This window comes from Carcharhinus amblyrhynchos, chromosome 30 (genome assembly GCF_965287045.1).
Source record: "Carcharhinus amblyrhynchos chromosome 30, sCarAmb.v2.hapA, whole genome shotgun sequence".
Lineage (NCBI taxonomy): Eukaryota > Metazoa > Chordata > Chondrichthyes > Carcharhiniformes > Carcharhinidae > Carcharhinus > Carcharhinus amblyrhynchos.
The window spans coordinates 18,546,772-18,563,662 of record NC_137353.1 but is presented as its reverse complement, the minus strand read 5'-3'; the positions used below and the strand labels follow the sequence as shown (position 1 = coordinate 18,563,662).

Here is a 16,891-nt window from a genome sequence, read left to right as displayed (position 1 = left end):
CTCCAGAATCCCAGAATGCAGAGCGGGACAGCTGGGTCCTCCAATATCCCAGAGTGCACCGACAGCACACTTCTTCAAATGTTCCGAAAACTCCTAATGGGGTGTCTCAGTTGTGTAGTTTGAGCCTATGTCCCGGAGCTTTGTTGTTTGGATCATCCTGTAGACCCGACAGGTTGTTTCCGAGTCTGATTTCGCGCATCTGGTTTTCAACCCTGCGTAAATATTCCGGCGAAGTGAAGGCGCCCATCATCCCATAACACCGTGCGGCATAGGGTCCTAGGCACAGAGGCGGCGTGAGTGAAGAGGCAGGTCCGGAGCGGAGAGAGACTACTGTCCCGGACACCGGACAGTCCGAGCGGTGAGAGACCCCTCTCCCGGACACCGGACAGCCCGAACCACTCCCGGAGTCCGGCACAATGCCGCGATCCCGGCGCGACAAGCGGGGTAAGAGTCGTCCCTGTCCGGAGAGATGGGCCAAGTCAGAGGTGTTTTTTGGGTGAAGCCGAGAGATTCGACCACGGGGCCCTAAATGATCGGTTCTAGTCTGAGTCGGTTGAATTGTTCAATGTATTCAATCCTTACATATATTATTTTTGCAGTTTCTTTGACTAAAACAACAAAGAAAGGATTGCAAGTCAAACAGAACCTGATCGAGGAGGTGAGTCAATCATCGCATTGTGGCAGGAAGAGGGGCGCTTCAGGACACCATTCATAAAACCCTACAGTGCAGAAGGAGGTCATTCGGCCCATGGAATCTGCACTGACTGACATCTTACCCAGGCCCTCTTTTCCCCGAACCCCACACATTTACCATGGCTAATCCATCTAACCTGCACATCTTTGAACTCGAGAGAAAACCCACAACGACACAGGGGGAACGTGTAAACACCACACAGTCACCTGAGGCCAGAATTGAACCTGAGTCCCTGGTGCTGTGAGGTAGCAGTGCTAACCACTGTGCCACCATGCTGCCCAATTCTATCTCCTCCTCTGCTCTGATTCTGTAGACCACAAGCTGGGCCACCTTTGATCATTTTTCCTCACATTTGTCCCCACTGCAACTCTGGGAAAATCTTGTCCTGCCTCCCTTGTCAAATAACTTAAAACAACATATTCCCAGCGATCATTTTGCTTAAGAGAAACATCCTCACCTCCCCTTTGATGCATTTTTCTCCAATGAAATCCTCACTCTCTTCCCCAACCCTGATACAATCCAGTTTTGATCTCTAGATTTGGCCGTTAATAAGATGTGGCTGGACCATAACAAGAACAAAAATAACCCCAACAGAACAATATGATTGTATCCTTGAGCCTCTCCACCCCTCAACTGCAATGAGGAAACATGAACTTCTGACACTAACTAGAGTTTCCCTCTCTTCAAAAAGATATATACATTTAAGTCATTGCATGGTTCTTAATCCTTATCTGGTAGAAAATTGACCAAAGTATGCTGATTTTTTTTGTATGAACCCTCATTACTGATGTTCATTGGCTTTTTGTTTTAGTTAAGAAAATGTGTGGACACCTACAAGAATCTCTTTGTCTTTTCCATTGAGAATATGAGAAATAACAAACTAAAGGACATGCGGGGTGCCTGGAAACATAGTCGGTAAGTCATTGGTATTTAAACTTCCCTCCCCCAGACACATACCAATTTCGGTAAAATTTTATCTCCATTTGCAGAGGAGGAACCTAGGAACAGGAGCAGGCCATTCAGCCCCTTGAGCCTCTTCCATCATTGAATTGAGGCTGATTTTGCATCTTAACTCCACTAATCTACCTGATTCCTGATCCTTTGCCCACTTCTTTGTAAAAATTTTAGGGCTTCAGTTGTGCGATCTCTGTGACCTCAACAGTTTCAAGATTTTTCTCATTTGAAAACTATTCTGATTTATCTTTTGTGATCGCAAAGTGAACACCAAATTCCATCTGCCATTTTGCCAACTTAATCTATCACTGCACCTTGACTTGCCATTGCACAATATTTACTGTGCCATCTAACTTAATAAGAACATGAGAAATAGGAGCAGGAGTAGGCCACCCAGTCCTTTGAGCCTGCCCCACCATTCAATAAGATCATGGCTGATCTGAAGTGGATCAGTTCCATTTTCCTGCTTTCCCCCCATAAACCTTAATTCCCTTGTCTGTCAAAAACCTATCTACCTGTGACTTAAATATATTTAGCGAGGTAGCCTCCACCACTTCAACGGGCAGAGAATTCCAGAGATTCACCACCCTTTCAGTGAAGAAGTTCCTCCTCAACTCCGATCTAAACTGCACCCCCTCTCTCCCTCCTCCCTTATCTTGAGGCTGTGCCCTCTAGTCCTGCTATCCTTTCTAAGCGGGAAGAATCTCTCTACCTCTACCCTATCCATCCCCTTCATTATCTTATACGTCTCTATAAGATCTCCGCCCCCCCCCCCCACCCCCACCCCCACCCCGTCCTTCTAAACTCCAACGAGTGCAGACCCAGTCTATTTAGTCTCTCTTCATAGTCCAACCCCCTCATCTCCAGTATCAGCCTAGTGAACCTCCTCTGCACTCTCTCCAAGGCCAAAATATCCTTGCGCAAGTGCGGCGACCAAAACTGCACACAGTACTCCAGCTCTGGCCTCACCAGTACCCTGTACAGTTGCAGCAAGACCTCCCTGCTTTTATATTCTATCCCCCTCTCTGTAAAGGCCAGCATTCCATTCGCCTTCTTGATCACCTGCAGACTGGGTTTTTGTGACTCATGCACAAGGACCCCCAGGTCCCGCTGCACCGTAGCATGCTGCAGCTTTTCGCCCTTTAAAAAGTAATCCCTCCTACTATTATTTCTGCCAAAGTGCATAACCTCACACTTGCTAACATTATACTCCATCTGCCAGGTCCTCACCCACTCGCTCAGCCTATCCAGATCCCTCTGCAGACTTTCCACACCCTCCACGCAATTTGCTTTTCCACTCATCTTCGTGTCATCAGCAAATTTCGTCACCCTACACTCAGCCCCCTCATCCAGATCATCTGTATAAATGGTAAATAGCTGAGGCCCCAGCACCGATCCCTGCGGCTTTTCACTAGTCACCAACCGCCAATCAGAATAGCACCCATTGATACCAACTCTGTGCTTCAGCTCTGTAATGCTAGCAGCAAACTTAAATGTACAACTTTCTATTACTATATTAAAGTCATTTGTAAATATTGTGATAAGGGCCCAATGCAGATCCCTGGGGATACCACTGATATTCTGCCAATTTTGAGTTCATGTCATTTCTTACTTAGGCAGTCCCTTGGAGTCAAGGATGACTTGCTTCCACACTAAGAATAAGTTCTCAGATGATCTAAGAGTCCAGTACGCAACCTACTGTCTTAGTCACAGATGGGGCAGACAGTGATTGGAGGAGTAGGTGGTTGGGGTGCCCGGGTTGTCATGTGCTCCTTTCATTGTCAACACTTAGGATTGGCTAGCTTGCTGATGAAACTGGAGGAGTTTTTCCTCCACTTTGGGCAGTCTTAACCCAGGAATTCCCATGTGCCGATGGGAATGTTGCACTATTTCAAGGAGGCTTTGATGTTGTCCCTGAAGTGTATTCTCTGCCCTCCTGGACAGTGTCTGCGTGCTGTGTCAGAGCTCCAAGTAGAGCATTTGTTTCAAGAGTCTCCTGTTAGGCATCTGGACAGTTTGGCCCACACAGTGGAGCCATTGGAACCCCTATCCTGCCAGTGGATTTATTGGATCTTACGGAGGCAGCACTGGAGGTACTTCTCCGGGATTTTGAGGTGCCTGCTGTACATAATCCACATCTCTGAGCCAAATAAGAGGGTGGGTATCATTATTGTGCTGTAGACTATGAGATTGGTGCTAAGTCTGAGGTTCTGGTCTTGCACTACTCTTTTTCTCAGGTGACAAAAGGTTGCATTGGCACATTGAAGGCAGCACTGAACCTCGTCGTCAGTATCTGCCCTGAGGCCTCCAACATATGGAAAGTGCTGTGTTGTCCAAGGTCTTGTGAATTTTCATAACCTGGGGGTATTATTATGTGGCAGGGACAGATTGGTCAACCACCTTTGTCTTACACACTTTTTATGCCTTGACAATGCTTGGCGCTCAGCCTTATTGAATTTGCACAGACAGAAGCATTGTCTGCTTACTATAGTTCAATGACAGAGGATTGCATAGGGTGGCCTTCAATCTGACCTGCAGGCAGCAAATGGTGAACAGATTCCTATTTGTTCTGTGGTTTAGCTGCAGTCTTGCGGGGAGCTTTGAGCTGGAGCATAGCAGCAAGGAAGGTTAAGAATGTTGGTGCAACTGACAACATCCATCTTAGTCAGGAATCAGGAGTTGCACGTCATGGAGCAGCCAGGGGAGGATGATACATTTTTGGGGGCAGCCAAACCGAGGAGTACGATCCATAATGCCTTGAGTGACCTCGTTGACTCTTGGGGTCAAAGAAGGGCATGTATAAGGATTGGTGCTGTTTCCTGTATTTCTCTGGTCGTTGCTACATGGTTGTTCACTATATTGTTCTTGTGGGTGATTAAGGAGCCATTATCAATTATCCCTATACTGTCCTTTTTGCAATTCTTTACCCAGATTGATAGGTTGCTATCAGTTTCTTGCTGTTTTTAACTATTGGTTTCTTATGTATATAAGTGTGAAACTTCTTTTTTCTGGTTATGTAGGTTTTTCTTCGGTAAAAACAAAGTGATGATGGTGGCCCTGGGAAAACAACCTGCAGATGAGTATAAGGACGGTTTGCACAAGGTAAGGTCTCAGTGACTGGGCCGTGTTAGGGATCTGGGCTCTATCTTTCAACCTACATTTCCATAATGCAAACTCAAAAGTTTAGAGAATCCCAATAGTGCAAATGGAAGCTGTTTGGCCCAATGAGCCTGTACTGACAACGATCCCACCCAGACCCTATCCCCATAACCCCATATATTTCCCTAGACACTAAAGGGCAATTTAGCACAGCCAGTCAAACTAACTCCCACATCTTGAAAATGGGAAGAAACCAGAGCATGCAGAAGAAATCCATGCTGACGTAGGGAGAACATGCAAGCTTCAGTCCCCCAAGGCCAAAATTGAACCTGAGTCCCTGGGATTGAGGCAGCAGTGCTAGCCACCATGCTACCCGGTTAACATTTCAAGTCTACCTTTTCTCAGTTGTGGTGAAAGTTCATTGACATTAACCCACTGTTGCTTACTCCAGGTGCTGCCTGATCTGCTGAATATTCCCAACATATAGAATTTTGTCTTTTCCTCTAGGTCAGTAAACAGTTGCAAGGTGAAGTTGGTCTTCTGTTTACTAATCGCACAAAAGTGGAAGTGGTTGAGTGAGTCTCCCAATTTTTTTCTGTCCACTTTTTCGTTTCCATTCTTATTTTAATTCATTGGTTTTTTTTTTAAACAGACTTCTCCAACATATGTCTCTTGTTTCAATTTGTAGGTGGTTTGATCGATACACAGAGTCTGATTTTGCTCGTGCTGGAAATATAGCTACGATGGCTGTTACGCTTGATGCTGGGCCACTGCCACAGTTCACACACTCTCTTGAACCACAGCTGCGACAGCTTGGATTACCAACCACATTAAAGAAAGGTACAGCACAACGGCAACTCATGCAAACTGAGATTCTTTCATTTTCTTCTGTTACATATTTGAGTAAGATTTGGAACAGCAGACAGTAATTGGACTTTGTGATCTCTTTCTCCTAGGTGTTGTGACATTATTGTCTGATTATGACGTGTGTAAAGAAGGTGCCTCACTGACCCCTGAACAAGCACGTCTTCTGGTTAGTTTTTATTTTTAAAGAGTAACTTTCAGAAACTTAAGTTACTGTATCAACAAATTGGAAAAAACATTACCTGCAAGTCAAAATAGAAGTTTCTAAATTTGCACTTTTCAAATAATTTAACTATTGGTGATAACAGACGCTGCAAGTTCTTAATTATCAATACTCTTCTCCCAGAAACTGCTTGGTGTTGAGATGGCAGCCTTCAAAGTGACAATAAACTGTATGTGGAACTCTGAGACTGGTGAATTTGAACAACTGACGACAACTAGTGGGAAAAGCGCCAAAGAGATGGAGCAGATGGATGATGAACAGGAGTGACTGGTGGTTCAAGGGCTGCACTCTGTGTGCCATCAGTATTAACCTTGTGACTAATCAGCAATGCCATGAACATTTGGGATATCAGTTGTTGCAATAATGGACATGTGGATTTTTAATAAAAGTTTGGACCTTCAGCAGAATTATTGACTGGCTCTTGCCTGTTGGTGAAAGAGACAGGAACTGTGTGAGGTTAAATGGTTTTTACTAACCTTCAGGAAACCGACTGACAACATCCATCTTAGTATTAGACAAAATAACTTGTTTATATAATTTTCTCACCTTTTCCAGCTAATAAACAGCTTTAAAGGGAGATGATCAGTAAAAGTAAAGTTGCCAGAGTTCCAGATGAGATGATCATTGGGAGATAGCAATGCCCTATTGGTATTACCAAGAGACTATTAATCCAGAAACTCGGCTAATGTTCCACGGACTCATGTTCAAATTCCACAGCGACAGATGGTGGAATTCAGTTAATAAAAAAAATCTGGAATTAAGAATCCACCAATGACCATGAAACCATTGTCGAGGATTGATTATGTTGCAACTTACCATATTAGGATCTGCCATTGGATTTTGGTAGCTTCTCCCTTCAAAATGCAACAAACGTTGTGGTGGCACACTGCTGCCTCACAGCGCCAGGGACCCGGGTTCAATTCCCAGCTTGAATCACTGTGTGGAGTCTGCACATTGTTCCTGTCTCTGCACAGGTTTCCTCCCATACTCCAAAGATGTGCAGGTTAGGCTGATTGGCTATGCTAAATTGCCCCTTAGTATCAGGGGCATTAGCTACAGTAAATACATGGGGCTATGGCCTGGATGGGATTGTTATCGGTGCAGACTCAATGGGCCAAATAGCCTCCTGCTCTGGTGAAAGGGCCTGAGTATCTCCCCACACCCAAGTAGGCAAGATTCCAGTTTGACATCAGGGACTGTAGCATAGTGGTAATTCAATATATTAATAAATCTGGAATAAAAAACTAGTCTCAATAACAGTCATTTTGTTCACTAATGTCTTTCGGGGGAGTAAATCTGCAATCTTCACTCAGTCTGCCCTTCAGGTGACTCCAGATCCATGGCAGTGTAGTTGAATTTTAACCGCTCTATGAAATGACTGAGCAAGTCACTCAGTTGTATCGAATTGCCACAGGAAAACAAGCACTGTAAGTGTACCTATCTACATAAACTGCAAATTCAAAAAGAGTAATGAGCAATAATGATGGACTTTCATCCCAAAAGAGAGCAAGCATAACTGTCATTACAGGCCCTCCACTGAAATGGACTTCTATGCTCTCAACCTTCTAACTCAGGTTAGTACGCTGCCACTAAGCCAGGGCTGTTAATGTTCTGTGATGTGTTGTCCATGTACACGTGACTATTAGGTGGTTATGCAATACTCTTACTCCCCATCTGAAAGGGTCATGGTTATACCAATGTTGGTAGGTAACTGTAACATTTTAGTTTAGCAGCCTCTGCTGTACATGTAAGCATAGAACATTATAACAACCTGCCAGTAAAACAAGGACAGCAATCCATTCTTATTCCTGATTTCAGGTGAATCTGTCCACATGTGATGCAGTGGATGATTCAAGCACTAACAAATGTATAAACGTTTAATTAGCCTAGGTTTTAATTCTCCGTTGGAGACAGATTTGAAACAAATACTTTGTACTTTCAGTAACAGCTTTGATCCTATTTACGGTTTGCGCTGACAGTTCAATTCCCAGCTGTTGTGGGATTAGAGTAAATGAAAAAAGTCCTCAGTTCAATCTTACTGCTTTCACAGGTGTTTGTCCTAGGCTGGTCCACTGCCCAATTCCTTATTGCAGAACATTGAACTCAGCTATCTATATCTGGGAATAATTTCCCATTGCAATTTAGCATCTTGCCATCCAGATTACAATCTATCAAAACAATCAGTTACATGAATTATTTCATCCATATCCAAACACATTTAACTAATAACTTTTTGCCAAACCTGGTTCTAAGAATGATGATAATTATTAAATTCATTATTTCAGTGTGCATACTTTCAGATGCCTTTGTTATCGAGATCTGTCCTATCGAAAATAATTTGGACAATCATGTGCCACCAGTTTCCAAGCTTCATTAAAGGCATTGACCACAGCTGGGGTAAGTGGCCCTTCCTCAGATGCAGCAAGGTTCAGCCGAAGTTGTTCCATTGATGACATGCCAATTATAACTCCGTCACCAAGATCGCCCTGGAGAAAACAAACAAGACATCAGCATTGTACTTATTTATTGTAGGTCAACAAGTCCATATCTGGCGAATCAGTAGGCTGAGAATTATGTAAAAAAAGGTGGAGAATGAGAAGACTAGGCTTCAGCTGGTAAACAGTTCTCAAACTACTCAGTAGATATCATTGACACTATTTTCCACCATGCAGGTCACCACCTTGACGGGCTGTAATTTATGACATTAATAACTGCATTGTGGAATCTGCCATACCTGGAGTTTGGAGTGATGATACATCCATCTTAATGCTGCTGCTGCCAGGCTTGGCTTTTCACAGCTGTAAGTTGCATCTATTGCTTTCTTCACAAGATCTAAAGCTCTGAAATGATGTTCTTTCCAATACCTGAATCAGTGAGAACAATAGAAAATACGAAGCTTAGAAATTACTGGAAACCAGTAGGGAAATCAAGTGCCAAACAACTCATTGTTGCACTAGGGAAGGATTAGAACATGAAGCTCAAGCCATGAACAGTTGGTAAATTCACCTGTTTCTGTAAGCTTCAGCCCAGCTGTTTCCAAAGAAGCGGCCAGTGGGCTGTTTCTCATCTTTATCTTCAAACTGATATTTGCCAGTTAGTAGCCCACCTGCACCAACGAGACACACATTATATGAACTGTATTCCTCAGGACAAATTTAGTAAGAATGATTGCCATCATTCTAACATCATCCACTTCTGGGATGATACTGTACCTGCAAGTGGATTGTAGGCGTAAAATCTCATTCCAAAATGGCGGAGACAGGGTAAGAGTTCTGTCTCCACTTGCCGGGTGGTGGCATTATACATTCCCTATAAACAGAAATAAATTATTCCAGAACAAATTGTCTGTATGTGAAAAAGACATATCTGACTAGAAACAATGGACATTAACTACAACATATGGCACCCCAATATTTAGCTTTCTAATCAGTAAACAGCAACAATATAGTGCCTTTTACAACCACCAGGCATCTCACTTTTAAGTGTAGTCACTGTTATAATGTAGGAAATGTGATAATGACCAGATAGCTTTATTTTTAGTGGCGTTGATTGAGGTGTAAGAATAGGCTAGGACAATAGGGAATACTCCACAGCGCGACCAGCAAGACAGAGCAGAGGGAGCCAGTTTCAGTTTAATTTCTCATCTGAAAGATAACACCTTTATGTGGAAAAACATTCAAGTGTTAGGGTCCTAGACCAGAATCCCAAGTTATATTAGGAAGTCAGACTATACCCTATTTTGACATAATGAAGTACTTCATTCCAAGGCTGATTCCACTGAAAAAATAGGGATCTTCTTTTAATAAAAGAAACTTTATTTAATAACACAGTTTAAATATAATTCAAACAAATGAAGCAGCTTGACTGTTAACAATTGAACAATATTTAAAAATGAATGGAAGCAACTTTACTTGCTAGCTTAACTTTTTCCAAATAAGCAATATTCCTCTTATTATATGCCATTAAATATAATTAACAACCATAAATATTCTTGCTATAAATTGTACTAACAATCTTGAAGCTTTCAGAGAGATTTTGTGGTGAGAGGTTCTCAGGAATCGCCTGCACATGCTTGACTCCAGCAGAGCTGTGGTCCAAACACTGCAAAAGTTCCTTTCTTTGCACAGACAGTTCTTTATATTATCACATGACCCTGTCAACCAACCTCCCAAGGGATCGCTTGGTATAAGCAAAGCCTACCAGCTCTATCAAAGTAACACATTCTTTGCTGAAAATTAGTAATTAACTTGCTTTTACAGCCTTGAGCAAAATACCTTCAAAACACACCTGCAGAATAAATCTGAAATTTTAAACTGTCCCCTTAAAGAAAAAAATACATAATATATATGTCATCACACACAATATTTCACAGAAACGTATTTGGACAAATCTTAACACTGAGCCAATAAAAAGATATTAGAAAAAGTGGTTAAAGGTTTGGTCAAAGTTGAGTTTTAAAGAAAGGTTTAAGTAAATTGAGAGAAAAGAGGATCATGGACAGAATTAAAATTGCTGAAGAAATGTATGTCAAATGGTGGAGTGAAAGGAGTGGCACTAGAAGACAAAGTTCTCCAGCACTGGCAATGATCCAATCCAATATGTTGGAATGTGATTTTTCCATCATGGGAGGAGAATCACTCACAAAGATCATACCTTAGCTTCCAAAGGACTGTGTCCAAATTTCTATAACTTCAATAAAAGCAGCTGATTTTTAAAATTCTTTCCAGGGACATGGGTGTCATTGGCTAAGCCAGTGATTACTGCCCATTTCTAATTGAACTTGAGAAGATGGTACTGAGCCACTTTCTTGAACTTCCATGTCATGCAAGTAACCAACAGTACTTATAGCAGTTGAACAAAATAAAGCAAAATACACAAAACCTGACACAATCACGTAAGGTGATGTTAGGGCTTGTAACCAAAACCTTGTACAAAGAGGTAGGTTTTAAGCATCTTATAGGAGGAAAGAGAGGTATAGGGAATGTTCAGAAAACCAGAAATGGTTGATTACATACATATTGGAGTGAGGTGGGGGAGGATGAGATCACATAAATAAAGGGTGCAAGGCAGTGGTAAATTTTGTAAACAAGAATGAGAATTTAAAAATCGAGGTAAGGATTAACCTGCCCAATCCACCACACAAACCAGCCTCCCATCCATTGACTCTGTCCAGACTTCCCACTGCCTCGCGAAAAGCAGCCGGCATAATCAAGGACCCCACGCACCCTGGACATTCTCTCTTCCACATTCTTTCGTCGGGAAAAAGATATAAAAGGCTGAGGTCACGTACAACCTGACTCAAGAACAGCTTCTTCCCTGCTGCTGTCAGACTTTTGAATGGCCCTACCTTGCATTAAGTTGACCTTAAGGCGTTGACGAGAGTTACAGAACAAAGAGATCTAGGGGTACATGTTCATATCTTCTTGAAAGTGGAGTCACAGGTGGACAGAGTGGTGAAGAAGGCATTTGGCATGCTTGGTTTCATCGGTCAGAGCGTTGAATGCAGGAGTTGGGACGTCTTGTTGAAGTTGTGCGGGACATTGGTGGGGCCGCGCTTGGAGTGCTGCGTACAGTTCTGGTCACCCTATTATAGAAAGGATGTTGTTGGACTGGAAGGAGTGCAGAGGGGATTTACTGGGATGTTGCCAGGACTTGATGGATTGGGTTGTGGGGGGAGGCTGGGTGGACTGGGACTTTTTTCTCTGGAGCGTGGGGGTCTGGGGGGTGATCTTGTAGAGGTCTATGGAATGATGGGAGGCACAGATCAGCTAGATAGTCAATATCTTTTCCCCAAAAGTAGGGGAGTCTAAAACTAGAGGGCATAGGTTTAAGGTGAGAGGGCAGAGATACAAAAGGGTCCAGAGGGGTAATTTTTTCACCCAGAGGGTGGTGAGTGTCTGGAACAAGCTGCCAGAGGCAGTAGCAGAAACAGGTATAATTTTGTCTTTTAAAAAGCGTTTAGACAGTTACACGGGTACGATGGGTGTAGAGGGATATGGACCAAATGTGGGCAATTGGGACTAAATTAGGGGTTTAAAAAAGAGTAGCGTGGACAAGTTGGGCCGAAGGGCCTGTTTCCATGCTGTAAACCTCTACGGCTCTTTCTCTACACCCTCGCTGTGACTGTAACACTGCATTCTGCACCCTCTCCTTTCCTCCTCTGCTCTGTACTCTATGAACGGTATGCTTTGTCTGTATGGCGTGTGAGAAACAATACTTTTCACTGTATCCCAATACACGTGACAATAATAATTCAAAGCAAATCAAAATCCCACGACAATCCTTTAGCTGACTTTCTGTTATCCCAGTGCCTAAGTCTTTTTTTCTGCAGGGGTTGGGGGAGGGTGGATGTTGGAAATGAAATGCTGACTTGGCTATTCAGTCAAGGAAGGCTGCACATCTTTACTAAGGTGTTGGATTTAACCCCCACCCCCTGCCCCGGGTCCCCTCCACTGACTGTGGCTGCGAGGCTGAAAATCCGACCAGGATATTCGGCCAAGGAAGGCTGCACAACTTTGCCCGAATCCTGCGTTTAACACCACTGGCCCCCAGCATTTTGCCTCCCCGCCCCCCCCAAACTCATGGTGAGTTTGGCAGCAGCTGGGTGAGAGGGGGCAGCAGCCTGGCAAACGCAGAGCGGGGTGGGGGTGGAGAGAGAGGGACACAGACAACCTCCCCACCCACCCAGTGGGACGTACCGAGGGATCCTGGTAAAGCCCACCCACCCAATGTCTAACTGGCTTTCCCTGTGGGTAAGGAAGGGTGCCCCCCCTCCCCCCGAACCTGATCGGTGAGGGGGGGGGGGGGGGGTGCGCTGAGGGGGAACTGGCATTGGTGAGGAGATGTCAGTGTGAGGGAGTCTGCCACAGAGTTATTTGACTGTGGGAGGCTGCGCGCAGGCAGGGTGGGGGACAGTGGATTATCCAGCGCTGCGGGGGTCTGTCAGTGTATACACACGCGTGGACTTCATATATATGTTAGTCCTTTCATCATCATCAGCAAGGCAAACCAGCAGGCGACGGTGCAGAGGGACCTCGGGGTCCTTGTGCATGAGTCACAAAAACCCAGCTTGCAGGTGCAGCAGGTGGTCAGGAAGGCGAATGGGATGCTGGCCTTCATAGCGAGGGGGATTGTATATAAAAGTAGGGAGGTCTTGCTGCAGCTGTATAGGGCACTGGTGAGGCCGCAGCTGGAGTACTGTGTGCAGTTTTGGGCGCCGCACCCGCGCAAAGATATTTTGGCCTTGGAGGGAGTGCAGAGGAGGTTTACTAGGCTGATACCGGAGTTGAGGGGGTTGAGCTATGAGGAGAGGCTGAATAAACTGGGCTTGTACTCGTCAGAGTTTAGAAGAATGAGGGGAAATCTCATTGAGACGTATAAGATGATGAATGGGATGGATAGGATAGAGGTGGAGAGACTCTTCCCGCTCAGAAAGGACAGTAGGACTAGGGGGCACAGCCTCAAGATAAAGGGGGGGGCGGTTTAGAACGGAGTTGAGGAGGAACTTCTTCACTCAAAGGGTGGTGAATCTCTGGAATTCTCTGCCCGTTGAAGTGGTGGAGGCTGCCTTGCTAAATATTTTTAAGACGCAGGTTGATGGGTTTTTGATAAGAGATGGGGAGAAAGCGGGAAAGTGGAACTGAGCAGCGACAGATCAGCCATGATCTTATTGAATGGCGGGGCAGGCTCGAAGGGCTAGATGGCCTACTCCTGCTCCTATTTCTTATGTTCTTATGTAACTCAGTACGGATTCTCTTGGTCTTCACCATGGAAGGCTTCTGCAGAAAATGCAGATGTATGGGATTGGGGGTAATCTAGGTAATTGGATCAGGAATTGGCTAGCAGATAGGAGACAGAGGGTGGTGGTTGATGGTAAGTATTCGTCATGGAGTTCAGTTACGAGTGGTGTGCCTCAGGGATCTGTTTTGGGGCCACTGCTGTTTGTAATTTTTATTAATGATCTGGATGAGGGTATAGTTGGGTGGATTAGTAAATTTGCTGATGACACCAAAGTCGGAGGTGTGGTAGATTGTGAGGAAGGGTGTCATAGTTTGCAGGAAGACTTGGACAGGTTGCAGAGCTGGGCCGAGAGGTGGCGGATGGAGTTTAATACGGAGAAATGTGAGGTAATTCACTTTGACAGGAATAACAGATGTGTCGAGTATCGGGCTAATGGGAGGACTCTGAATAGTGTGGATGAACAGAGGGATCTAGGTGTATGTGTACATAGATCCCTGAAAGTTGGGAATCAAGTAGATAAGGTTGTTAAGAAGGCATACAGTGTCTTGGCGTTTATTGGTAGGGGGATTGAATTTAGGAGTCGCAGCGTCATGTTGCAACTGTACACAACTCTGGTGCGGCCGCACTTGGAGTATTGTGTGCAGTTCTGGTCCCCACATTATAGGAAGGATGTGGAGGCTTTGGAGAGGGTGCAGAGGAGGTTTACCAGGATGTTGCCTGGTATGGAGGGGAGGCCCTATGAGGAGAGACTGAGGGATTTGAGGTTGTTTTCGCTAGAAAGAAGGCGGCTAAGAGGGGATCTTATTGAAACATATAAGATGATTAGAGGTTTAGATAGGGTGGACAGTGATAGCCTTTTTCCTCGGATGGAGAAAGCTAGCACGAGGGGGCATGGCTTTAAATTAAGGGGGGTAGTTATAGGACGGATGTCAGGGGTAGGTTCTTTACCCAGGGGGTGGTGAGGGATTGGAATGCCCTGCCTGCTGCAGTTGTAAATGCGCCTAGTTTGGGGGCGTTTAAGAGATCCGTGGATAGGTTTATGGATGGAAAGGGATTGGTTTAGGTTAGAGAGTCATTGCTTTTTAACTGGTCGGCGCAACATCGTGGGCCGAAGGGCCTGTTCTGCGCTGTAATGTTCTATGTTCTATGAAGCCAATGTAGCTCAGTGGGCAGTGTGTCAATAGCTGAATGGGACTTGGTGAGAGTTAGGGCGTGAGCAGCAGAGTTTTGGGTGACATGTTTAGAGACAGTAGAACATATGTTGTCAAACATGTCACTAGTCAAAAAAATAAAATTCTAATTAATTTACGGATGCAAGGAAAAACATCAAATGTGCACAAAACTAAAAAGTGAAGCTCCAGCAAGTTGGATGTTGCCAATCTTTGACATACCTGATAGATGGTGGGAAGGACCCAGTTTTTATATTTACAGATTGAATAGACTTCTGCCACCTCCCACGAAGCATAGTTTGAGAGGCCAAGTTCTTTAAACTTCCCCTAAAAGGAAATCCACATAAAAAATGGCTTTTTAACAGCAGCAAGAACATCTAAACACCAACTGCATCATGAATGGAATGGAAACCCTGTCCTCACTACAAATAAAGACATGCAAAGATTTGGCATTGGATCATCTCAGAAACTGCCCACAGCATTTTCTATGCAGTGAATCATTCTAAAGGGCATGATTATTTTACACCTTTCTCACAAGACACAATGATATAATTGTTTTACTTGTGTTTCAAGAAGGAATGCTGGTCATGACCCTGGCAGGACTCCTTGCTTTTCTTCATAAATCTTGATGAGATCTTTAACATCTGCTGACTGATATAGATAGGATGAGCAACACTTCCAACACTATCTCATATTACACTGCTCAACATGCTATGGCAAATGGGATTTCATTAAGATGGCAGACATGACAAGCCAAATAGCTCTCACTGCCCAATCCAGGATTCTTGGCCTGCTTTGCATGCCCTCAGTTTCGGCATTAAATTCTATATCCACGTCATACCTGCTGGTAAAGTTCCTGACAGGCAGCCAGCGTTTCTTCAACTGGTGTCTCGTGGTCTGGTGCATGAAGGTATAGGATCTCAACACTCTCTCTTTGCAGACGTTCCAACGAAGTATTCAACTGACATCGGACACTCTCCGCTTTCAACGTCTTCCCTTCCCATGGGTTCACTTTGGTTGCAATCTTTACTTTAATATACAGAAAGAAACACGAATCAGTGCAAAAAAGGAAAGAACAAAACATAAGGAGAATGAGAGATGACCTCACTGACACAAACAAGATTCTGAAGGGGCTTGGCAGGGCAAGTAAGCTCAATGCAAATTCAAAGAATGGCATTTATTACCTTTTGACTCAGAACTCTATAACCTTCTGGATTCAACATCCAGCCCAAAAACTTTACATCTTAATCTTGCCTTCATCTTGTTCTATGTTTTCTTCCTTTTTTGTTTGACTGGATTGGTCTTGTCTATGTTGTATTCAGATGGCTGCTTTATAGCTTTTCATCCCTCACGTAGACACAACCTTAATTTTGTACTATACCTATTACTCTTTGAAACATGAAACGTTTTAGTTCTACTGAAAGGTGATCTCCTACTGCAACGTTAACTGTCTCCACAGATGCCGCCTGATCTGCTGAGTATTCTCAATGTTTGATTTTAGTTCTGATGTTTCCCCTGGCTGCAACATCTAGAACACAGGACTTAATCGTTTAGGGCAGACAAGCGAGTCCACTGCGGTTGTAGAAGCTCCTTCGTTGAGAGTACTTAAAACCAAAATAGGCCGATTTTGGAGTCTCGGGGAATGAAGGGACAAATGGGGAACTGAGGTGGAACATCACCCATGATGGGCGGGCGCAGCAGCCGAGAGGAGCCGGATTATTTACTCCTGCTCCCCAGGGCCTGGGCGATCCGGCTGACCTTTCTGTCCAAGTCCCATCGAGCCCATGATCTGCTCCGAGCGCCCGTCTGCGTACATGTACGCGCCGTCCAGCTCGTCGTGCCCATGTCCCATGAACGCGGACACCATTGCTGCGCTTAGTTCGGCATCCACGCGTCGCCCAAACTCCATGGTTCCGAGAGCGGTTCGGGGCCGCGACGACGGTGAACTGGACATCATTGCAAAAACTACAGTCTTCAACCCTGACACTGAACGCAAGCAGACAGCAACACTCAACATGGCGTCCTGGGCGGAGCCGGGCAATGTTCAGATAGGCAACGTCACCAAACCCCGCCCCCTCGGGTAGATATCACCGCTCCCCACACCCTCAGGTAGCAATTTCCCAACCATAATTTCTGCTGTGCGAGAGG

General features: G+C 44.6%; 2 protein-coding genes across 5 annotated transcripts; one reads left to right on the top strand and one right to left on the bottom strand.

Annotated features, from left to right (window-relative positions):
- Positions 1-83: 83 nt before the first annotated feature.
- mrto4 (MRT4 homolog, ribosome maturation factor) lies at positions 84-6,241 on the top strand. 4 transcript variants are annotated; one of them, XM_080215147.1, is made up of 8 exons: positions 84-172; positions 600-658; positions 1,506-1,609; positions 4,669-4,750; positions 5,255-5,322; positions 5,436-5,587; positions 5,704-5,780; positions 5,958-6,241. In XM_080215147.1, the coding sequence occupies exons 3-8, from the start codon at positions 1,560-1,562 to the stop codon at positions 6,099-6,101; spliced, it is 573 nt and encodes a 190-aa protein (XP_080071273.1). In that variant the 5' UTR covers positions 84-172; positions 600-658; positions 1,506-1,559; the 3' UTR covers positions 6,102-6,241. The 4 variants fall into 4 exon arrangements, with proteins under 4 accessions (XP_080071273.1, XP_080071271.1, XP_080071270.1 ...); XM_080215145.1 differs by lacking the exon at positions 84-172 and adding an exon at positions 187-444 and having other exon boundaries at positions 4,669-4,755; positions 5,260-5,322; XM_080215144.1 differs by lacking the exon at positions 84-172 and adding an exon at positions 188-444.
- Positions 6,242-7,706: 1,465 nt separating this feature from the next.
- Positions 7,707-16,786, bottom strand: akr7a3 (aldo-keto reductase family 7, member A3 (aflatoxin aldehyde reductase)). Its single transcript, XM_080215143.1, has 7 exons — positions 16,502-16,786; positions 15,585-15,772; positions 14,966-15,070; positions 9,047-9,143; positions 8,841-8,940; positions 8,569-8,698; positions 7,707-8,320 (listed from the first exon to the last, which is right to left on the bottom strand). Exons 1-7 carry the CDS (start codon positions 16,758-16,760, stop codon positions 8,159-8,161), a joined length of 1,041 nt encoding a protein of 346 aa, XP_080071269.1. The 5' UTR covers positions 16,761-16,786; the 3' UTR covers positions 7,707-8,158.
- Positions 16,787-16,891: the final 105 nt, after the last annotated feature.

Excerpts from the sequence above, each read along its gene's own strand:
- mrto4 (XM_080215145.1), top strand. The coding sequence starts at position 417 with ATGCCGCGATCCCGGCGCGACAAGCGGG. Across the intron at positions 1,610-4,668 it reads GGTGCCTGGAAACATAGTCG|GTTTTTCTTCGGTAAAAACA; the intron begins GTAAGTCATTGG and ends CTGGTTATGTAG. Across the intron at positions 5,323-5,435 it reads ACAAAAGTGGAAGTGGTTGA|GTGGTTTGATCGATACACAG; the intron begins GTGAGTCTCCCA and ends TTCAATTTGTAG.
- akr7a3 (XM_080215143.1), bottom strand. The coding sequence starts at position 16,760 with ATGTTGAGTGTTGCTGTCTGCTTGCGTTCAGTGTCAGGGTTGAAGACT. Across the intron at positions 15,071-15,584 it reads GTCAGGAACTTTACCAGCAG|GGGAAGTTTAAAGAACTTGG; the intron begins GTATGACGTGGA and ends ATTTCCTTTTAG. Across the intron at positions 8,941-9,046 it reads CGCCTACAATCCACTTGCAG|GTGGGCTACTAACTGGCAAA; the intron begins GTACAGTATCAT and ends TCGTTGGTGCAG.